General features: G+C 40.0%; 1 protein-coding gene across 1 annotated transcript; it reads left to right on the top strand.

Annotated features, from left to right (window-relative positions):
• The first annotated feature begins 6,827 nt into the window (after positions 1-6,827).
• TNFRSF11B (TNF receptor superfamily member 11b) lies at positions 6,828-23,884 on the top strand. The gene is made up of 5 exons (XM_062568396.1): positions 6,828-7,116; positions 16,907-17,276; positions 20,912-21,106; positions 21,430-21,654; positions 22,814-23,884. Exons 1-5 carry the CDS (start codon positions 7,087-7,089, stop codon positions 23,200-23,202), a joined length of 1,209 nt encoding a protein of 402 aa, XP_062424380.1. The 5' UTR covers positions 6,828-7,086; the 3' UTR covers positions 23,203-23,884.
• The last annotated feature ends 287 nt before the right edge of the window (positions 23,885-24,171 follow it).

Below are 24,171 nucleotides of genomic sequence, written 5' to 3'. Positions count from 1 at the left end.
CACTGGCATTTCTGCTGTTGCTTTCAGGGAGATACACTGCTGTGCCTATGGGGAAAGGGATTAAATACGCATGAAATTGTGAGTGTAGTTTGGTTTCCATCAAAGCTTGATTTAGGTTACTTGTCAGCCCTGAATAAGTATTAACAGTAATTAATAATTTTGTTAGCACAGTGAGCAAAGAGCAGCACGCACGACAACTCCTAATTCCACGGAAACTTCAGTACTTTAAGTGAGGGCTGTACAATGCATTCCTCGCTGCTAAGGAGATAAAACATGCTTTGCAAGGTCCTGATGGACTAAACAAAAGAAAATATCTGGCCTTAGGGAGCAGAGGAATGTCCTGGAGCATCCAGCGGCAATGTAGCCCAGCTGCTTTTCTGGACTGCCTCTCCTCAGGAGTCAAAATACTTTCCACCTTCTCCCTCCTGCACTTTCTGTTTTTGAATCTTCTCTGCCAAGAAAAGGACAAAAGCTCTATTATGCCTGAAGTTTGGCCACAGGCAAAAGTACCTAAAAGATGCTTGGCACATTTACTACATGAGTATGTGCTATTTCTGCAGAAAATGTGGCAAGCTTCCTGAGTGACTACTGCCATCTCCCACGAATTGCTTATTCCTTTTGTGTTACTTTATGGAGGTCTCTCCTTTTTTTCTTGGTTTACACCACTGTACTCCCTTTGAAGCCAACATCTGCAGAACTGGCATTGCAGGAGGAATCTGAAACAAATTTTGATAGCATTTTTGGGGAGAAAATGTTCATTTTTACCACTTTTATTGTAATTCTTTCTGTGTATAGTCATAATTGGGGCTTTTGGTGGGTGGTGCTGAACAAAGGCAAAGGGAGCCAGTGTACTTTCCTAAGAAACTTTAAAACTTAGGAAGTACAGCATGTAGAAGGCAGAGAAGTACATTCAATTTTTATGCATATATACATATGCTATACATATAAAAATAATCCTTCACTTATGGTAGCCTGTCCTGCCTCTCAGATATTTGTCTCTTACAGGCAGCAGGTTGCTCTAGAAAGTGAAGAGTCTTCAAACTTCATCCAAGAGCAATGGCGTATGAAGAGAGGACAGCACTGGTGAAAACAGAGGTGGTGGTCGTAGGAAAATGGGCAAGCTGAGGCTCGGCTCAGTCATATAGAGAAATAAACACAAGCCACATGAAAAGAAACACAAATACAATTAGGAGAGGAAAGACCACATATCTCTCAAACACAAGGACAAGTAGTTTTAACTAAATTCAGTTACAAAAGGAGAAGTTATTGGAGAGAGTCAAAGGAGCATGGTATTGACATACCACAACAGGGCAGTCAGAAGCTTTTTATAAGTAAGGTCAAAAGGAATGCAATATATGTCTGAAGTTACTGAATTTGTAATGTTATCTTCATACTTCACAAGACTGGCATAAAGATCACTCAGTGTGTGAAAGTGGAAAGTATTACTTATATACCTAATATTTTTATTCCAGCTGACTTAATGTCTGCACTCTCTCTCTCATAGTGCTTTTTCTATCACACTCTCTTCAGCAAAAGTCTATATTTGAGGTTTCAGTCTCTTATTTAGTCTATACTTCAGTTTCTTCAGCTTTCAAACCCACTGCTGTACTGTAGAGGATTCTTGATACAAGAAGCAGCCAGCTACTTCTAGTAAATAATAATTGCCTTTAACTATCTTCCTGGTTGGAAGGGCAGAGCATAGCAATCCACAGGACATGAAACCATCTCGATGTAAATGATATAGCCATGCATTAAGTTGCACAAGGTGATAGCTGGTTCACACAGTTGAATAAACTCAGTATCTGAGAGGGACAATTTCAGAGTGTGTAGCACAAAACCTCAGATGTCCATGCAAAATTTATTGAAGATTGAGCATGGCATCATTGCTGGCCTGACATCTTTGCATATGTGGAAAAACAGAAGGAAGGAAAATTGGTGCTATGTTAATACCACCCAAATATACACAATGAAGTCAGACTGAAAGAAATGAAATTACAGCTGCTCTTCATGAGCTAACAGGACCATTTTCCTTAACCAGTGACCTTCAATTACAGAGTAGCAAGCAAATTAGTAGCGACAAAAAAGAAAAACCTGTTAGCCAGAAAATCTTACTGGCTAAAGCTTTTCTTGTTTCAGTTCCAATTTCCTCAGCTTTCGGTAAAGTATGTGTTGTCTCTTTTGGAGTATTGGTGTTGACTGGAAATGTTGATTCTGGGAACAATGAATTCCTTCTTATCAAATGGTTGGATATTGTGACTGGGTTTTTCATAAGACATTAAAGCTTTCTGAGTGATGGTGGGGTTTGAATCATTGCAGGAAGCTTCTTGCATCTAGAGAAATTGAGTCAGGAAGTAATTCAAGGCCAGCGAGGCCAGGGTAGGAATGACTAAATCAAACAGCCATTTTCTCAGTTTCCAACCCTCCAGTATTCCTTATGTGTGCTCTTGCTTGCCTATAGAGGGGAGAGGTTGTGAAGCAGGCCAGGATGCAGATTCACTGGGCATCAGCTCAGTGTTCCACATCCAGATGTCCAGGGTAGACTCTCTCTTAACTACAGCCATCTGAAGCTAGGAGTCTTGTCCTGTCTGATTCAGGTTGCTTATACACTTTGACAGATTCACAAATCCAGACAACTGAGGTGGTATGAATCCCCTTTGAATCCACTTTGAGGGACAGTGTAGTTAATGTTATCTACAAGCTAAGAGTGTCCATAGAGAAAGGTAGCACTCTTTATATTCACAAATTGCTTTAAATCTCAGCTAGGCAAGTCCTGCATGGAAAAAAGTATATGATCTTCTTCATTCTGACATTTGAGGAGAGGTTTATATTTATGGTTGGTGACTTTATATACATTTTGTGACTCTAATTTTTCCATGCCTTCATTGAAACCTTTAAATCTTATAATCCAAATCCAGATCTGTTTTGATAGGACAAGCTCCATTTTTTCTCTCTAGATACATAACTGAACAAGTGAGGTTTTCCTTTTGGCTTATTAGCACCTCATATCTGCCTCAGATTTACAAGAGAAATGAGCGAAGGTCTCAATCTGAAACTGAAGCCAAACCATTTACAAGATAAAGTAAGCCACATATTTAAAATAAAGATAACCATTTAGGTATACATTTTCTTTTGACAATATTATTAGCTAAAGACCTTTTCTATTCCTTCAGTATATGTTGGCATGAAATTATTTCCCTGTGGCTTCTAAGTCATATGAGAAAATGGAGATAGGAAAATATCTGGAGGTGGTTTTCACCAACTTAATCAGCAAAATCTGAAACATGCTTTCCTGCTACCTGCATTACTACACTGTCTGCAGACTATCAGGTTTCTTCAAGACTCCTTTTTCAAGTGTTTCACAGAGCAGTTCAGGTCATCAGCTCCTACAATTCCAATAGATAGATTCATTTCGAAGGGATTATTGTAACAACGTGGTAGAATGCCATATTGTCTCCTTCTTGCAGCTACTAATCTGTTTGCTTTCAGAGGCAATTGATCTTTTTGAGATTCTTCTTCCTCTCAGTTTGACAGAAATCAATGACGAAGCCCTGTTAATGACGAAGCCCTGAGTGTTTTCTAAATGCAAGGTGTAATGAACTTGGAGTCCCAAGCCTGAAGCCACAGTCTTCCCACTGTTTGTTGCTTGCGCTCAGTAAACATCCCACTGATATATTGAGATGACTCAGCTACACAGCATTCACCTGCCAGCACCAACTCACTGGTCTGGACTTGTGAGTTTTTCCAGATAGCAAACATGCATAAAGAGCAAAGCCATTTATAGACCTGGTGATTATAATGATGCATGGGAACAAAAAATAGATTTATAACAATCATAACATCCAGGACAGCAATACAAATAATGAGGATAAAAAACAGGGAAAGATAAATACCTGTCTGGAAATATGACTACTACTGAATCAATAAGCTGATGTCCCACCAAAAGCACATCATTACAGATTGAAAGCCCTATGGTATCTTCCAGCCTGCCTAACAAAAGTGGTCCTTTTTCTCCAGTTTCATGTACCGATAAAAGTTGCAATGACCTATTTCTGTTAACTGCAGAGCTGTTTCTGCACCACTGTTAACTAATTATTTTTAAAGGGCAAACTAGTCATATTCCTGTAGGACATAGCCGACTATTAGTGCATATATTCACCATGCTAGGTTTATTAGTAAAAAGAATAAAACCCGACTTTTTAGTTCCTTTTCCTATTACAGCTTGTAAACTCTGCTACAGATAGTGAGAAATTAAAAGGACATAACTTTTAAAAAATAATTTTGGGCAGTGTTCCTTCCCTGTTATGGCATGTAGTCATAACCGTGGTTCTTTTAAACACGGCTGAGAACAGTTTGGTTGTAGCATGGACAAGTGTTTATTACAGGGTTGTTGCCTCGTCCTGTGATTCTGTGCTCTGCAAAGCACATCTTAACTAATTCCCAAAGGCAAAGTGGCAGCTCTGCAGAGCACTTGTGGAAACACTGAAACTGCAGTTTAAGCCTTGTAAAAATGTAGCTCTTCTCTGAAAAGTGACACTAAAAGTGGTGTTGTGGGGGATCCTGTCTTTATTGTCTATTTGTGATTTCCAGATCAAACATGCAAAGTACAGCTATGTAGTTTCCTCCAAACATCTGCAGCCAGACCCCAGCGAGATCAGGAAGTTAAAAGTTTCATGTTCAGGTGTCGTAAGATGACGGTCCCCTTAGCATCTGTCCAAACCTGCTGCCTTCCATGAAACAGATATACCCTGGCCCCCTTTCATTTAGATGAATGAGCTTAAAGAAGACCTGTTTTCTTCTCATTAAACTGTGTTAGGTTTTCTACTTCTGATGGGAATAAAATCTATTTTCCTGCAGATCAGCAAATCTGACTCTGAATACAAATATATCTGAAGCAAACCTGTTGAAAAGATGCTACTTTTCTAACCATAACCACATGTTAGGCCAAACAATATTAACAGCTTTTTTTGTTTCCTCATCTGGTTCATGGCATAAAATACTATGATCTCTATAAAATTCAGGTATGAACAATATTCTGTATACATATTAACCTGTATAAGAAAATGCTTATGAGTTACTTTTTATTTCTCTAGAGACCCAGCTCTCATGTGTTTAGGGCTGGCACTAGTGATGAGAATACACAATTCAGCCCAAAGTCCACTGAAGTTCAGTTACACTACAGGAGCTAGATATGGGTTTGCTTATCTGGGAGGATAAAGCTATTTGGCCTAAGTAACATCTGCTGATGGGGCCAGTATTGTGAGTACCCTTGGAAGTTGGTCTCTGTATGAAGAATTCAGCTCTCTGGTATAGCTACCCTTATATGGTCAAAGATGTCCATGTAGAAAATGGTCTTCTCCCCACCTCACCAAGAAAACATAGAGGTAGATCCTCAGTTACTGTCAATCAGCACTATTCCACCAAAGCTAATGTGTCTCCCTACATCTGTCCCTTTTTCTGGGCAATAGGTTGATTAATATACTTAAGAGTAGACGTTAAAGTAATAAAAGCTTTTAGAAAGATTACAGGAACAGTTACAACATCTACTCAAGGTGCAAAAATAGGCAAGTTGTGTCTACTACCCAGCAGAAGCCAGCAACACTCTTCTGGGCGGTGAGGTTTCCTTCTAGTTTTCACATAGCCTCTTACAAAGAACTTATCACTAATTCAAGTGCCTTTGAATTTTTATTGTGTTGCCAAGTATACTCAGCATCTGTTTCAATTTTAGGGTATGCTTGACGGGGTGTTCAAATGGTTACAGATGTGTGAGGAGGCATTGGCAAGGCTTTCTTTGATGAAGAGCACGGTTTCCTGACTTTTTGTGAAACAACATGCAAGCTTTTTCCACCTCCCTCTTTTGCCAATCCCGCACAGCCTTGTGACGCAAAGGGGGCAAAACTGCACAACTCAGAGCCAGTGTGGGCCCCAGATTTCAAATGCTCAAGAGCTGGGCTACGAAGAGCTGAGGTTTTGGTCTGGCCTGTGAAAAAGAAGAGAAAACCATCTGTGAAAATTGGATGCATATCTGGGTTTGGCTTCTACCCTGGGATCCCACAGAGGCTGAACTATGGATGATAACCACTATCTGAACGTCTGCAGGTTGGGAGAAGAAATAGTTTCTCTGCCCCTTTGTACAGAAGCTGCTGCTCCGCTGCAGCACCCCGTACGCCGGGTGCAGGCAGAGTCCCGGTTACCAGAGCTGCTCCAGGGAGCGCTCCCAGAGACCTGCTCGTCCTGAACGCTTGGGCCCTGCTGCTTCACAAAAATGCCCTTTTCTCCCTCAAAGTGCTGCATGGCCGGGGTGGGGGCCAGGGCAAGATCTCCAAGGCTCAGGACAAGCACACGGCCCTGAGAAGGGCTTCACCGGTGGATGAGGGTTTGCCAAAGGCACTAACACCTCTTTTTTTTTAGACTCTGAATGTCACCCAAAAATCACAGTCCCCCCGCATGTGCGAAAGCCCCGTGTCACCCCCCCCCCGGCCTTGTAGAGCCCCTGGGGGGCAGCAGGGGCCCCGGGGCAGTGGGACAGCATGCGGTGCCACTGCAGCAGCAGAGCCGGGGAACCGGCAGGGCTTCTCCTTCCCCGCAGCCTCCCCCCAGCCCCGCTCCGGCCGCCCCGCAGGAGCCGAGCGGAGGGCGCCCACCCGGGGGCTGTTTCTAAATGCCTCTGCTGCAGGCCTGCTCCGAGCCAGCTGCTCGGCGCGGGGGGGGGGAGGGGGGCGGCAGACAGACGGACAGACAGACAGAGCCCAATTAAGCCCTCCCCTGGCCAGCCCCTGACACTCCCTCCTGCATTTTCCAGTCTGTGGTTGCGGCGCTCAAAGGGTTCCATTAAGTCATCAAGTTTTACAGGTTCCTTAAAAAAAAAAAAAAAAAAAAAAAAAAAAGGAGAGAGAGGGAGAAAAGTTTGGTCATGGATAGGGAATGAGTGATCAAAGCTGAGCCAAAGCTTCCTGTTACACCGGGACTATATATATATCGTGCCTTTAATGTTGGGGGATGCAGGCAGGCTGCTAGGAGGCTGGAGCACGAGCTGACTCCCTGCCTGATTTCCCAGCTCGCTCGCTGAGGTTTCTTCCACCGACCACAATGAACAAGTTCCTGTGCTGCACACTTGTGGTAAGTCCTTTCAGCGAGGTAGATAGGCTTTAAGATGCATCACGGCGTCAGAGAGGAGGCTGTAAAGACACAGAGGAGCCTTCTGTTTGGAGGGTTTTCTTTGTTTTGGTTTTCTTTTCTTTCTTTCTTTTTCTTTTTTTTTTGTCTTCTCTCCGTTTTCCTGGTGAATCCGTTTGTTTCCATCACACTGGGCTTTCGCGGCGGGGTTTGAAGTCAGACGGACACTTGCCGCTTCAGGAAGGAAGCAGAGATTTTGATCACTCTCTCAAGGTAGTGGCACGGTTTGCTTTTCGTACGCCTTCTTTCTCTGCTTCCCCTCACCTTCTGCAAGGCTTCAGCATCCTGGCCCAACATTAAAACATCATATCGAGGAATGAATTTTAGAAAATGTAGGCTGGGATGTTTGCTTTTGGTTTACAAAAAGCTCCATCCTTGCCTATCTGTGTAATCTTATTTACAGTGGTGCTGGTCAGCATCTCAAATGCTGGGCTGGCTTTCTTACCCTGAAAAACCGCTGTGAACTCCAGAAAGATCTCAAAAGCACGAGCATGTGGTGCTTATTTTGGCTTAGAAAATTCAGCTTCATGTGCAAGAAAATGATGAATTGGTAGCTGTGTCAGTAGCTATTGCAGACAAAAGTTGTGTTATTAAATCCTAGATAAGCCCCTGCTTTAATAAGTTTTTGTTTACTTGGTGTTCTAGAAAGATATTTCCAAGTGCAAATTTAGAGATGTCAGCAGTGAAATAAATTTTTCAAAATGTCATTTAATCTGTTTAGCTATATGAAATTTTGTATGACGTCAGACTAATTTAAAACTGTGCACAGACAAGATACTGTGTAATATCTATTTGCAGACTATTCATCTTTTGAATAAGAAAATATTAAAAAAAAAACATTAAAAATAATATTCAAAGTAGGCTGTTATGTATGCCAGCACAGCAACTTGTTTCTAGTTCGTTTTAATGAGTACATTAATGTTGTGGTAGGACATTAGAACTGAGCTCTGTTTATTCTGAAAGCTCTTTATAAATGTAGCAAGATTTCCAGGATCCAGTGAGTAATGCGTGTTTATTGCTTTCTGCATAACTTTCTGAAAGAGCTGTTTGAGAACAACCAAGAACAACCTTGAAACCCAAGTAACTAATGGTGCAAGGGCAGCAAAAATTGTTTGGCTGGTAGTCAGCAAATTGAAATGCAGGACTGTAACTTTTTCATCTAATGTATGATGGTCTTTGTCTGTACAAAAGCACAGGAAGTTAATTTGGGAATTTCAGCAATAGCTTGTTATCAGCTCGCCTTCTTATCAGTGCTTGTCATAAAATAATAACACATCAGCATTTTGGTCTTAAATAAATGTTATATGCCCATTCACATTCTTTCATAAAGTAACAGTGTTGGGTGAAGTTCAGCGTAACCCTTGTTTAGAGCTGTCTCTGTCAGGGAGGGTGATTTTTGATTTATTTTATGGGCTGAGTCAGAATATGTCAGAATGGCAGGAGTATATATCAAAGAGCTTCAGAATTCAACTACAGGCTTTATTTAAAAGTAACTTACCTAATGTTATCATGAAATTTAAGCACTGCCAGCTGCGCCAGAGCTCAGAAGAGAAGTTTTAGTACCTGTTTCATAAGAAGGTGTGTAGGCACAAGACTGGTTCACGGTTGCGTGCGTTTGGCTTACACATCTTAAGCTTGGGTTGGAGGCACCAGAGGTAAAAAAGACAGTTTGGACTTGATGTACTTTCAGCTTTGGTCTCTTTACTTAACATTTCAAGAAAAGGGGACCTGCTGTGGTAGAGCGTGCATGTACGTGCTGTTTGCCGGAACACTAAAACTGCTTACGAACAGAGAAGCGTTATGAAATAGGGCTGAATTGAAAGAAATTCCCCAGAGTTGGATCTCGTTACTTGTCACGTAACTATCTTGACCCTTAAACATGACCTTTCTCTATTTTGGATCGCTGGATGCATGTGACATGCTTTTTCTGGCCTGCGTCTTGGGTTTGTTGTGTGTAGGCAGTAATGGCTTTGCAACCCGCTAGGGTAGGAGTTTTCTTTCTGTCTGTCTGTCTTTCTTTCCTTCCTTCTTTCTTTCTGTCCGTCTTTGTGTTTATTGGTTAAAAATAAAACACTGAAGTTACTAAAAGAATTTTTAAAAGATATTGTTGTAGTTTGAATTACACCCTTTACTCTAATCTCGTACAAACTTTAATTTTGCTCCTTTTGTACTTCTATATTAGTAGATTTGTTACTCTGATGGACTTCCTGGAGAAAAACACCTGTTTCCATATAATGTTGGACATACTGTTTCTCTAGGTAGATGGTCAGTTATTAGTAACCCTGTTCAATGCAGAGGCAGACTGTGGTCACGGCTGTAACATCCTAGGTTTGGGTTAGCTCTAAATCTTGCTGTCACTGATGAAAAATGTTCCAAAATATGATTTATGGATGAGATACATCTTTGGGGTGCATAGCTGGTTAGTGGTTTTTACTATCTTCTTCCACAAGCTTCAAGGAAAATGTAATTCACATAAACGAAGACTTTCAGTTTAGCATTTCTTTGGTAATGCACTAAACTGCTTTTACAGTGAACGTCATTTTCCTACCACTGAAAATGAAACAGTAGTTTAGACCTCTCAATTGCTTTCTAAATGACAGCTAACTGTCTCACAAAATCTCTGCTAGATTTTAATTGCTGCTGTATTGCTTTACTTATGGAGAAGTGAAGACAGAGGTTGATACCCATGGTTTTGAACACAGGTGGCTCAGAAGAGTTACTAGTCATATCCCTTATATAAAAGAGAGGTCTCGTCTTTGCAAAACATCTTCCATGCAAAAGGAGGCCTTGTTATGTCCAAAGTGAGTGGATAGGTCCTTTTGTCCTGAAACGGCTGACAGAGTGGTGAAACAGCTTTATATGTGAATCTCAGGCCATTAAAATGACTCAGTTTTAGCTTTCATTTGTATGCCGGACACTCAGTTGTGGCCTGCTGAAAGGTGCGTTTAGTTTGAGCTGCAATCTGAGTGAATTACGGCGTACATAGTTCTCCACAGAGAACTCCATCATCCCAGAGAAGTCAGACTTGGTGATTGCATGGAAGCCCCCAAAACAGCCAGGCAAGGAAGATGAGGTCTGGGCATCTCCCAGCTGACCAGACGAACAAGAGTCATTTCGCTTTAGATCAGTCATTTGTAACAGATGGTCAGGGCAGCAGGACAGTGCTTTGTATGGGACACTGAGGTACTGTTTGGATTTGCAGAGCTACTGGTTACGGGGGCCTATCTAATACCTTTCAGCACTATATTTTGCTGCTCAGATGTTTCACTGGGGCATTCTGCCTAAGAGCTGAGGGGTAGGTCAAGGCTTCTTGCTTTAGCTTTATCCAAATAGTTGATATAAAGGCAAAGTAGGAGAGTTGTGAGGTTTTACTTTGAACCCAACGCAAACACTAGCAGCCATCTGACAGATGCCTTCAGCGATTATTTATCAAGCAGGAAAATATGCTTCGGTATGGCTGTGGAATGCAAACCAGAACAGATTTATCTTTCTCAGCAAATTAAACATTCTCCTTTGGTCTACAACCCAAAACCACAAAGCCAAGCTATATAATAATATTTTCGTATGCTCAAAAACCACTTTTTTTTTTCTCTCACAAAGCAGTGATTTAAAGGGATGATGCTTGAAGGACTTTTGCTGTATGTGCTTTGTCTTCTAGTTCATTTTGATTCAACAAGAAAAAGCAAGCAGCTCTTTGCCTTACATTTAAAGATGAAAGGAAAGGGCGTGTACTTCTTTTAATGCCCAGGATTCAAAATGAAATTTCACAATCGAATTATTTTTCTTTCAAGAATATCTTCTAAAGGCTCAAAGAAATGGACTGTACAGGCCTTTTATGTTACAACTGATGGCTTTGTGTATGCTGACATAAAGAAGGTATGGAAAAATACTGCTTTAGGCCTAATATGTTGAGAATCAACAATCAAAGGGTTTCTTTTTAACCTTGGGTAACTCATTTTAAGCAAAATGTCAAAATACATTAAATATAGTAAGTGACAATACAAAAACACAAAATTACAAAAATATATAAAATACTAGCCAATCCAATTTGGACAACCTTCTCTAAGCTAAAGGCTCCATTATGGTTGTGAGCAAACCCTGCTTAAAGCATCTTGCAGTACTTATTGTTATGACACTGACTCTAGACTTACATTGCAGTATTTAAAATTGATCCTAACTGTTTACACAGAGAAGTCCTTTCTCAGAGGAAGCCAGGATTTGGCCTTGAGAGATGGATGAAGACTGAGTTTTTCTGTCTTTTCGGAACTGGGCCCATGACAATGGGGGGGGGGGGAAATTTCACCTTATAGATTGATAGATGTAGCTGATGATATTAGATTTTTTTTTGTTTTAGCAATTATTTTGTTACTAATAACATTTCCTATTCATATGACAGAATAACCTTTGGGATTGCTTTTAAAATTGAGCCTTGCTTTTCACTACCCTTGGGAAGACCCTTTCCAAATGAGTGTGCTCTGAATCAAGCTAAAAGTTAATTTGCTGAGATGAACAAGGTGCCAGGTATCGTTGCCTTCCAGAAAGGATTATAAAGAATATGCTTAGGATCTAAAATTGAAGCAAACAGCCTAGATCTTTTGAATCCATTACTTTGCTCTTCCAGGAAACCAGACTTCATCATTTGTTTTCAGAAATGCGTCAAGAGCTGTATTTTAAGCAATTATGTTTTCATATACTCTGATAATGCCATCTCTTAAAGCCAAGGCTGAGGTATTTAGTACTTATCCCACCCTTACATAACAGACATTCAGTTCAATCAAAGGTTTTATCTAAGTAAGGATTTGCTACCAAGTTAGTCCTAGTATGGCTTAGGAGGAGAAAGGTCAGGAATGACATTAAATGCATTTAATTAGCATTTAATCTGGATCAGGAACGTGCTTCTGAAGGGCTTCTCTGAATTGTCTTCATTTACTGTGTTTTAGTTTGTACATCAGAGCAGACTTGAAGTGCACAAAGTGGATTTACAAAAGTAAGCTGGATTGATGAAAGTAAATCCAAAGACAGACTCCATAGACCCACCAGATGTGCTCCAGCAAGTAAGGGCTGCTTGGTCTATGGAACCAGGCTGGTGTTGGTCCTGAATCCCTCCTCACCCTGAAACATGCAAAATAAGGATATCAAGTTCTTGGCACCAACCATTTTGCTCTACAAATCTCCTCTTACAAGTGACACAACTTGTTAATGTAAGCACAGCTGAGGGTATTCTTGACTCTGTAACTGGCCAGGGGAAGGGATAAGTTAGTGAAGTTCCCACTAGCCTACTCTGTAAGCTGGGGAACAGAAGTGGTCTTTCCATTCTATTAGTGAAGCTCTCAGACCAGTTCTGGGAGTCCAAGTTACTTCAGTAAAACTATCAGAAATCACACCTAATTGCCTTGAACCATTCTCATAGAATCACGAAATGGTTGAGGTCAGAAGGGACCTCTGGAGATCATCCAGTCCACCCACCCCTGCTCAAGCAGAGTCACATAGACTAAGGATCTCATCCAGGAGGATTTTGAATATCTCCAGAGAAGGAGACTCCACAACCTCTCTGGGCAACCTGTGCCAGGGCTCTGTCACTCTCACAGTAAAGAAGTTTTTCCTCATATTCAGGTGGAACTTCCTGGGTTTCAGTTTGTGCCCATTGCCTCTTGTTGCATGGCACCACTGGAAAGAGTTTGTCCCCGTCCCCTTGACACCCTCCCTTCAGGTACTTGTACACATTGATAAGATCCCCCTCAGTCTTCTCTTCTCTAGGCTAAAGAGGGCCAGCTCTCGCAGCCATTCCTCGCAGTAGTCGAGACGAGGCTGAGTAGAGTGGCAGGATCACCTTGCCCAATCTGCTGGCAACACTCTTTCTAATGCACCCCAGGATCCTCACCTTTTTTTCTGTAAAACTTCAGAAAATTTGATTACTTTTATTTTGGCACTGAATGTAGGTTTGAGGCTAACTTCTGGTTTTCAGGTTATATATTAAATACTTATAATACTCAAATGAGCTAGCCACTTTCTATTGCGATAGAAGGAAATCTTACAGTTCTATTATCTATGCATTACTAGGGGATCTATAGTAGTTTTGTGAAGAATTATGATATCTTGGATTGGAGTCTAGAAATGTACTTAACCATAGACAAATGGCTGTACTGGGTCTAAGAAAAAAACATGAAAAAAAAAGCCCTAAAAATCTCCATATCCTCTCTGTGACAGAAATTGATAACTGACACAGAGAGGAGAGTTTAAGAAAAAAGGGAACATACAGTGATATTTCTCCAAAGCATTTTTCCAGAATCAAGTGATTTTTGATTTGGGATCTCCTGGCCAGGAAGTGATATTTCTGTTTAACGGATTTTTAAAAAATTATTTGTATGTTTATTAGAATTTTCCTTTGTTTCTTTGTCAAATTGTCTTTTGAATACAGCTGTCTGCAATATTCTTTACCAAGGGGTTCCACAGCTTACCTGTGTTTATAAGTTTGTAATAGTTATAATATAGTAAGAAAAAATGATCTAGCTCTGTGTTCAAAATGAAATATAAAATGTTCTGGTAAAATATTGAAATATTAATTGCATTTCTAGCTTTAGTTTGACTGAAGAGTCTTTGGTAATAATTATTTACAAAGTAGAAGAATTTGAGCGGGCGTGTGGCTCAGCCAATGACTGATTGATTGTTGCAGCTCCATAATGTGTGTTTCTGGGAATGAAGAGGGCTGGAATGTGATCTTCTTTTAAAAACACAAAGAAACAAATCAAATGTCAAGTCCAATGGTCCTTTTTGATGCTGATTTGTTAATCCTATTATTACATTTATTGGTTATGTTCATTTATATTACTAGTATTCTGCTCAGCAGCAATAATACACAGCTATTTGTGCCTCCAAAGGGAAAACTTAGCATAGTCTCAAACATGTATCGTTCACGTATTTTTTGATCCTCTGTCTGGGCCTATGCAGTGATTTTTTTTTCAAGTGATATAATTAAAATTCAGATCAATTTCTTTCTGGACCTGAGTCAAATTGGTTTCGGTTCTTATCGGATTGCTTCATATAGCGGTTGGTTCTCCAGGAAGCAAGTGCCTCCGTTTTTCCCCACAAAACCCCCTGCTCTCATATCCTCATTGTTGAAGTTGAACACTTTCAAATCCTGACTCATCCCCTGCAGCAAAATTGCTTACTTGGCTCTCATATATGATTTCCAAAGGAAATTTTCAAGTATGCAAAATAGACAAAATCTTGTTGCTGTTACTCCTCTACATTACAAGAGGAGTCAGGCATTCATGACATGAGACCTGTTGAGTACCTGAAAATGTGACCAAGTGCGGAGGATGCACAACCCCGAGGAGCAGGGTCTGTTGCTGCAGAGACAGCTTGGGGTTTGTAGTGGACTCGTGCATCACACAGTGGGAAAACTAGTGTTTCTGCGCTAGGACATGCTGAAATATCTGACTGCTGTCCCAAATCATTTTCACAGTGATGTCCTATTTTCAACTCTATTTCTGAAGCTCTTGGGTTTCCATAGACATCTGCATGACATGCTGGTTTATGCTTGTCTTTGCAGCATGTGCACCTCATGTTACAGTCTGAGATATTCTGTAATCCTGTATGAGAATGAGTGTGTCCATGCAAGTATTGGCCTCTGTGGGATGGATGTTTAATTCTTGCTATATTATCTAATCCTGAATAAAAATCCTAGACGAAAACCTGACTGTTAACATCAACAACTGATGAGATTTCAAGGACTTCTTTGTTACTAGGTTAATAGCTGCAGAGTTGCCAAGGATGAGTGCATTTTTTCATCAACAGAAAGACATTCACTTTTTAAAAATGTGCTGCACCCTGTTATTAAGTAGATCCCATGAAATAGATCCAGGCATTTAAGAAAAATTGATCTGTATGTCATCAACAAACTTCAATGAGAAATAAGGAATTTCTCACAGTGGAAGGCATTGTGCTTTGAGACCAAAAGAAAAAGTGGATTCTCCACATCTGTATGTCATCAACAAACTTCAATGAGAAATAAGGAATTTCTCACAGTGGAAGGCATTGTGCTTTGAGACCAAAAGAAAAAGTGCATTCTCCACCTATGAAAATCACAGATGAAAATTGGACAAATTGCAGGGCTTAGTCAAGAGTAACTAACCAGAAGAGGATGTGGGGAATATCCATACTATCTGGTATAGCCAAATAAAAAGAGGATTCATAAACAGGCAACAGGACACTGCAATTAAGAACACTCTGTTAGGCAGTAAGAGTTCTTATTTTAGGTACCTAATATTAGTTGGTGGCAATGCTGTGACTTGTGCAGGTGCAGATCAGTGATTCAGTTGTCCTTTCAAGTCTTAATAAGAATTTCACATAAGAGGTGCAGCTCTGTGGCAAGAGCGAGGCCCCTAAGTGAAGCTTCTTTAGGAAAGTTAGAATCTGAATGAATATAAAGAGTTAATTTCCCTTACTCTTTGGGGACATGTACATCAGAAAAAAAAGGGGGGGGGGGGAATATCTTCTTGAAACTAAATTGGCAACCCTGTATTAGCTAACTGTGATGAAAATAGCAATGATGACAAGTCGGCTAGATCTTTAATTTAGATGGACCTATACATAGAAAAATTTCATCATTAGAGCCAGTTTACTTCATCTTTATAGGATGAGCAAGTTTTAATAGAGAAGCAGCACGTCGATCATGCAGCCTTCAGGCAGAGCTGAGGTCTCAGCCTGAAACCCCAGCTCAAGGCTGACCACATGGGGCTATTCTTCGGGAAGTACGCAAGAGTTCTGTTTTTGAAGGGCTGTGAGAATCACATAACCAAATTTTGAGTTAGAGTAGACCAAAATGACATGATCTCTAAGCTGTCGCTACAGAAGGGCAGGGTCATCTCAGACCGCTAGTTCCGAAATCGCACCAAAATGTAGATTATTGCGGGAAGCTGCAGGGATTGTGGCTGTCATGATTTCCGTAAGGGCTGAACCGGTTCCTCCGGACAGAGCTAAGCATTCCCCGAGTGTACTTTTGAACAGGAAGTGAAAGCATTGGTCTGACCTATTCCAGCTTGTGTGACTAAGTCTTTAATGTAATGTAACTTCCACCGCTGCAGCATTCTTTACCTCCTTCTGAAGCTACATCTTTATAGTTGAAGTAGCTGCCATGTTTCATCTCAAGAGTCATTTCATTTTAATTCAAAATTAATGAAAGGCATTAAAAAGTAACACACATTGTTCATTTCCAGTAAAAATAAATATTGTAAGGAATCATCCTTTAAAGATACCTCCAGTAAATGGGGCAGTACACTTACGAGATTTGTACACTCAGACACTTGCCATTTCTTTTGCATCTGAAGTGTCTGATGTTTAAGAGTGCAAAATTCCCATCTTGCTGTGCACTGAGCATGATGCAAAGGAAATTAGCAGGCTAAGTTCTCTGATACCAGGAGGTTAAAAAGATCATTGCCCAGTGATTTTAAAAGGGTGTAAGCGGGAGAATAATAGGATCTATAGCTGTAGATGAACTAAGAACAAGGAAGTACTTATATTGGTAAGATTTTCTGGATAAAATCCAAAAGGTTTCCCGTTCAGAGATAGACATGGGAGAGTCTGGAAGCTGGCTAATATTTTCTAAATTTCTAACATAAACATTTGACTGAAGATAGGGACAGGATTAAACTCATAAACTCATTAAAATCTAGGTTTCTTTGTGTTGCCACTTAGGACTAAAGTGAACAATTTTTTATTTTCCCATCACTAGCTCTTGGATATTTCTGTTAAGTGGACCATCCAGGATCTCTCTCCTCCAAAGTATCTCCATTACGACCCAGGAACATCTCGTGAACTGACGTGTGACCAGTGCCCTCCTGGATCCTACGTAAAGCGGCACTGTACGGCTACCAGCAAGACACAGTGTGCCCCATGTCCGGACCAGTACTATGCCGAAGACTGGAACAGCAACGACGAGTGCCAGTACTGCAACACCGTTTGCAAAGAACTGCAATATGTTAAGCAAGAATGCACGAGCACACAGAACCGCGTCTGCGAGTGCATCGAAGGGAGATACCTCGAGCTAGAGTTTTGCTTAAAGCACACGGAGTGTTCTCCTGGTTTCGGTGTTGCACAGCCAGGTATGTATCTGTTCTCAATAAGCACTGAATTAATTAGAGTTCTACAATGCACAAAGTGAGGACTTGTGGCACTTACAAGATTAGGAGGCAGGCTTGTCCGGAGGAAATTACAGGATGGTAAATTGTAAAGCCAATTGAACCTGTCCCTGGTCTGCATTGTTTGGACTGTAGCCAAAGGAACATTTCTCAGTGGAATATCCCAGCGCCTTCTGTAATATATTACTTAATGGCAGTAGCAAATGCAGCAAATTGCACTCTAATGAGAAATATGATGGATTATCCCTTTTAAAGGAACATTATCTGGAATGTAGTATTTGTGTGTGTGATAAATAATGTTTTTCATTTTGAAATCTACTGTTTCAAGGAACAGTATATCTTGACAAACACCAGGAGCAGTAAGTGCTTTGACACCTAGTGTATAATTATAACACAATATTAATATAGCTCTAGCATCAGAGCAATATGTGGTAATAATTAATTATCAATGCTTTAAGTGGAACTCTTAGTGAAATTGTTACCTTTTCTTTGTTAAATAAACTGGTACCATGTATGTCTGACAGGAATAGAATGAAATGAAGTTTTTCAGTAGAGCGTATTCCTCATTATAGACAACATAATTGTTAAACCAATAGTAAGTTCTTCTCTGAAAACAAAATACATTCTTTATCATTTGGCAAATGCCATGGCCCAGTTTAGTTCCGGTATTTAATATGGCCTAAAAGAACTGTAAACTGTCATTATGCCGGAGGTTGATCACTGCCTAGAGAAGGACACCAAGGAAGGGAACACGGAAAGTCAAGAAGCGTCTCAGATACGAAGCTGAAGGAAACCAATCTCCAAAGCTCTGGAATTACTTCCCTAGTAATTTCATATATGCAGTAAGAAATTAGGGCTAGCCAGAACATTGTAGAGCTATGCTGGTCAAGAGATAGTCAGGAGTGTTTTCTCCAGTTATTAATATCTTGCTGGAAAATAACTTTGATGTAGTGAGTAATGTAGCTGCTGTAGAGCGTCACTATTCCCTGAGTAATTGACTAATTAAAAACTAACTTGGTGCCACATCTGCTTGTGGCACTTTTAAGGATTTCCATGCAGTTCCACTAGCAGCTACCACATTTCAGTATTAGAAATCTTCACTAACCTAAATTGTTTTATCCAACGGCTTGGGTCACTGAGGTTTCACTGTACCTTAGCAGCAAGTCAAAAGGGGACGGAAACAAAATTCCCAGAAAGCCCATGTGGGAAATGCACAAAGAAACATAAATTGAGCAAACCACCTGCTGCATCCCTGGAAGAACATTGAAACCATGACTACAAATTTGGATCCCTCAGTTCAAAATGAAGCAAACTTTGGAAGAAGATAAATTGTTGAATCGTATAATTTATTGGAAAGTTGGTTTCCAAAAGCGCATCAGAATGAACAGACTAAAGCCAAGCAGACCTCAAACAAGGAACAAAAACACTGTAAAAATAATTTTGTCCCTTTGAGTCAATATTCAGTTTTTGAGTTGAGACATTGACTAAGAATTTAATAAGTGTGAGCCATATCATTGTGTTCTCACTTTCTGCCATGTGGCACCATGAATTGTATTGATTTAAACTCAGGTGAAATAAAGCCTGAGTGTATTAAAAAAAGCTTCCACTGCAACATAGGGAGATAGTGTGATCCAGTGCCTGGTTCAGGGCTTAGAGGACTGGAAATCTGACCGTGGTTCCCCATTGCCAGCTGCTCGTGGTCATGCTGGGCAAATCACTTTACCTCAGTAGTCCCCATTTGTGAGTGCAAATTAAGGTTTGTTCCTTTCTGCAGCAGCCAGCCCTATGCCTGGCAGAGCTTCTGGTAGCAGTTCGCATGGGAATTAGCACTGCTACGAGGCAGCGCTATCTCCCCTGCAGCATCTGCTGTTCCCCTTGAGAGAACGGGGGATTCCAGGCAAATTGAAGGGAGCGGCAGAGGGTGGCCGGGCCGGGACGCGGCAGTTCGTGCCCTGAACACGAGACACCAGATAAGCAGTGAAGAAGAAGCTGGCAAATGCTGGAGATTACTTTATACTCAACCCTGAGAATGCTGATGATTATCTGTTTTATTTCCCTCTTGGATGAAGAAGGTTACATAGGAAACTCTAAAAAGGGAGATCAACTGTTTGCAGGGACTTTCTACTTTCTTCCCTTTCCAAGCTGCTGGAGCACAGGAATAACATGTCTGTAGTAGCGAGGGTTACTAAAAATTCAGACTTCCCCACAGTGCTGATTGCTGCCTGTGCAGGTGCAATAGGCGATAGTGTGTTGGTTGGACTTCTGTGTAATCTAGATCCAAAAGCAGCGGGTGTTCTACAGGAAAATGTGAGGGCAGACCTGCATGCAGCCTTCCACCATTTGCTGCTGCTTGCGGGGGGCTGGAAGCACAGGTTGATTTGTTTTTAAGCAATATATGGGCTCTCTGATTTTAGGTGCACAAAAACTAAAAGCGCTTTGTTTTCACTTATCTACTGAAAGAAGTGCGAGATCATGAGTATGCAAATATTATTACTTATTTCGTGGCTATCAGAAATCTTGAGCTTCATAGTCTTTTTTTTCTCTAAGCAAATGCTCAAAATATAAAATCTACCTAAAAGCTAACATTAAAATAAGCATCCACATGCAAATACTCCCAAAATACACTAGATGGAGGCATTTTCATATTCAAATATCATTTCCAATTATAAAAAAAGAATTTTAAGCATATGCTTAAGTCTATATTCAATAATGCAAGAATGGTATTAGACTTTAGACACTTGCGTAAGTGTTTGCTAAATAAAGATGACTTGGGGTGAACATAAAGCATTTATTAGTGCTGTTATTTTCTTGTCACTGCTGACTAGGCTGTTTGTGTTATTTCAGATCTCATGCTTTCATTTTCTTCCTCTAAGTCAATTTGATAGACTTAAATAAAATATTACTCAATTGTTGTATCATATGTTTAAGTCTAGAGCAATAACTATGTGATTATAGTAGCCAAACACCACGTAAAAATATGTATGTATATTAATTTTTTTGCTATATTGGATATATTTTATTTACTTTAAATATTTTTTTCAGCCCAAGAAAAATTTCAGAAATATTTCTTGCATTCTATTTTTCAAAATAGTTTCAAACTTGAAAGGTGAAAGTACAGTTCAGAGGGTCTTAGTTGATCTTTAGCTGAGTTACATTTTTGGCTGGAATTAAATAATCCTTCCTAGTAATGTTCTGCATGGGTATTACAAAGTAGAATTTAGTGTCTTGTGCCAGTTATTTGTTTTACAGGGTATTTGTAGGGATGAAAGATGGTCAGACATCATGTAATGTCTAAATAGACTCAAGTAATTATTAATTTACAAGATCTTATAGGTGCTGGTAACACGTATATGTGCAAGAACATTATTTACTCTATTACTCCAGGAGGAACATCACTCTCTGAAAATCTCTTTTGTTTTTAAAAATTAAAGCTTTTTTTTGTCCTAAATATTCTTCCTTCTTACATGGGAAACACGAAGAGCAGAAGTCATCACAATTTTGAGAGGGATATATTCACGCATTTTTGTAGTCCTGTATTTTTTTTTTTTTAACAATTTAGCTTATATGTAAGTGGATGTTTTGTTTTCCTGTTTCCAAAGGTACCCCTGAGAGTGACACTGTATGTAAGAGATGTCCAGAAGGATATTTCTCGAATGAAACATCATCCAAAGCGGCTTGTCAAAAACACACAAACTGTAGTGCACTGGGTTTGAAGATAGCGTTGAAGGGAAATGCAGTTCGTGACAACGTGTGCCAGGGAAATACAGATACATCAGCTCAAAAATGTGGCATAGGTGCGTATGATATTAAAGAAGGGTTCCCTGAAAACATACCTTTGATTATTGTTAAAATGAAAGTATCAGCATTTATGATAAAAGCATCTAAAGGTGTTAGTCATTTACCTGCTGTAGTGACGGATATAGTAGAACTGTAACTACCGTAGGTCAGAGCGAAGGGAACTCAAGCACAGAGGGCGACTGTGAGGACCACTCTTCAGTTCTTAGTGTTTTTAAAACTCTTCTCTTATCATCCTTGCTGCACACTGTTTTTTTCAGAGATGAGCAGTGTAACTGAGATCAAAACAATTGACATATTTTTTTTCTCTCTTTTCTTTTAGATGTAACCCTGTGCGAGGAGGCTTTGTTTAGGTTTGCTGTTCCTAATCAGCTCACACCTAACTGGCTGAACATACTGGCAGACAGTCTGCCTGGGACAAAGGTCAACACAGAACATATAGAAAGGATTAAGCAAAGGCACAGTTCTCAAGAGCAGACCTTCCAACTCTTGAAATTGTGGAAGCAGCAAAACAAAGAGCAAGATATAGTCAAGAAGATTATCCAAGGTACCTTGTACTGATAGCACGTATGTTAGAAGCAACCTTCTAAAAGGCATTTTACAAATTGCGTGGGGTCGAACCCCCCCCCCCCCCCCCCCCCGGTGATAGGGTATGCTCTGAGTTGGAGGTGCAGGGGTGGGTTTGGCTGAGGGGTGTTGGTGCAGGAGCACCGACGCTGAGGTCAGCTGTGCAGGGGTAACTAGGAGCAAGATTCAGCTTTTTACACTCAGTTCTGCCCAGACTTGCCACACATGGCCCCTTTGGGAGCATGCATGGTGTCCAAGTCTGGATCCCCTTTGAGGGCTGTACAGCCCGCGGAAACGTTTCCCACAGCGATGTCTGAGCAGCGGCTGTTGAGGTTAGAGGGAGCTGGATGTGTACAACTGAGAGTCCAGTTTGTTTTAAAATAAAGCTCTACCAGTGCTGATTGACAGCTCAGACAGAGACATCTTTTGCAGAATGGGGACAGCCTGGGAATACGACTGAAGAGCTTTCCCTTCTTCTTGCCTTCTGGTAGCTATTTGTCATGCCAGTTCACGGCTTTGTTTGCGCTGAAGCTGCCCGTACTGGTGCCAAAGGTGGAACAGTGCTGCAATGTTAGCACTGAGATTTTTATGAAAGCCAGGCCACCTCTTTTCATGTAAGCCACCATCAACAACCACCACATTTTAACGACCTTTTGTCTACAAGGAATAGATTAGAAAAATGCTGTTGCTTTTTCATCGTCTTTTGAATATGTATGGTTATATCAGATTGTGAAGTGTCTAAAATGCTTCAAAAACTGAAATGGCAGTGCTTATTTCAGCAAAGCTTGCCTAGACATTTCCAAATTAAGAAAAGAAAATTATTCATTCTCTGGTACCAAACATTTGGAATCCTACCATGTCTAGGGAACATTTTGCAAGATGCGTGAAAAAAGTTTATAGAAATACATACTTGCTACTAATTGTGTGTAGTTTGGGGCTGTTTGTATTTGCAAAGTTAATTACAATCTTAAGGGCTTTTCAAGATTGGAGCCTAAAATAGCATTACTAATATAATTATTTGAAATAAAATTAAAAAATATGGGAAGGAGTATTCACCTTTATGTTTTAGAAGTTTTTTTGCAGAACATCATTAAGTTGTAATGCGTTGTACTTATGGCTCTTCTTTTTGCTTTATTTAGATATTGATCTTTGTGAAAATAGTGTCTTAAAACATATTGGCCACCCTAATCTCACCTTTGAACATCTCAACACACTGATGGCAAGCTTACCAGGCAAGAAAGTGGGAAAAGAAGATATCGAGCGCACAATGAAACTGTGTCAACCTACGGAACAAATTCTGAAGCTGCTCAATTTGTGGAGAATAAAGAATGGAGACCAAGACACCATTAAAGGTTTAATGTATGGACTGAAGCACTTGAAAACATACCACTTTCCAAAAACAACCATCCAAAGTCTGAAGAAGGTGATAAAGTTTCTTCACAGATTTACAATGTATAGATTATACCAAAAACTGGTTTTAGAAATGATAGGGAACCAAGTTAAATCGGTGAAAGTAAGATGTGTCTAACTCAAGATACTTTTCATTCTCCATTGACTATTTTTCCCTAATTACTGCCAGCAGTAATTAAACTGGAACATTGTTTCCCTACATTATGTCTTTCTATTTATAGAAATGCCTGACTGGAGTAGCTCTAAGTCCTTTGCAGTGTTCTTGGAGGGTATTTTTATAAAATCACTTTTGTAAAAGCTATTAACCTGTTGGTAACACTAAGAGCCTGATTATGCATTTTGCACATTCAGAATTGAAAAGCCCCACTATAGTCACTAGATGAGAGAAGAATGCTGGACCAGGCTCTAATACAGTATTTGCTATTTATATTCCTTAAGGTATAAACATTTTTGTTGTACATATTTATTAAGTTAAATGGAAATTGTATGAGACTGAATTTTAGGAAGAGAAATGAAAAGCACACTGTATATATTCTAGTTAAACAAAAATGATCTCATCTATTTTTCTGGCAAAATTTTGTAGCATGCTCTAAAAGTTCTTAATTCTTTACATTGTATATTTGAAAAGTATAATTGCATAGTTTTATCTGTATAAGTTGTGGTATCTTTTGGTAGAGATGTTTTAATTTATCCGATGATTTTAACTCAAATACGGTGAAAATATAGCATAAGTGACCTGAATATTTAAATATTCTGTGAGAAAGTGAATGTATCATATTTAAGAAGCTGGATTTTTACATAGAATTTATAACCTTATTTTATAAAACAATTAAATTTTTCAGTTTACGTTTTGAGTGATGTTTTACTCTCGACTCTGAAATGGGCAGGAACAACAAAGACGAGCGGCATAGATTTTGATGCTTATCATGGGCTTGGCTGCCTACTACCCCCTGCCTGTTCTAGTAGTTAGTATGCGAGCCAAGTAAATATTGACCAGCACTAGATTGTCACGGTCGCCATGCAGGTGTCAAAGAACCTAAAAAGTACGAAAGATTCGAGCTGATAGGGCACAGCCAGATGCGCTGCA

The sequence above is a fragment of the Rhea pennata genome, chromosome 2 (genome assembly GCF_028389875.1).
Source record: "Rhea pennata isolate bPtePen1 chromosome 2, bPtePen1.pri, whole genome shotgun sequence".
Classification (NCBI taxonomy): domain Eukaryota; kingdom Metazoa; phylum Chordata; class Aves; order Rheiformes; family Rheidae; genus Rhea; species Rhea pennata.
This window is presented reverse-complemented; position numbering and strand designations above follow the sequence as displayed.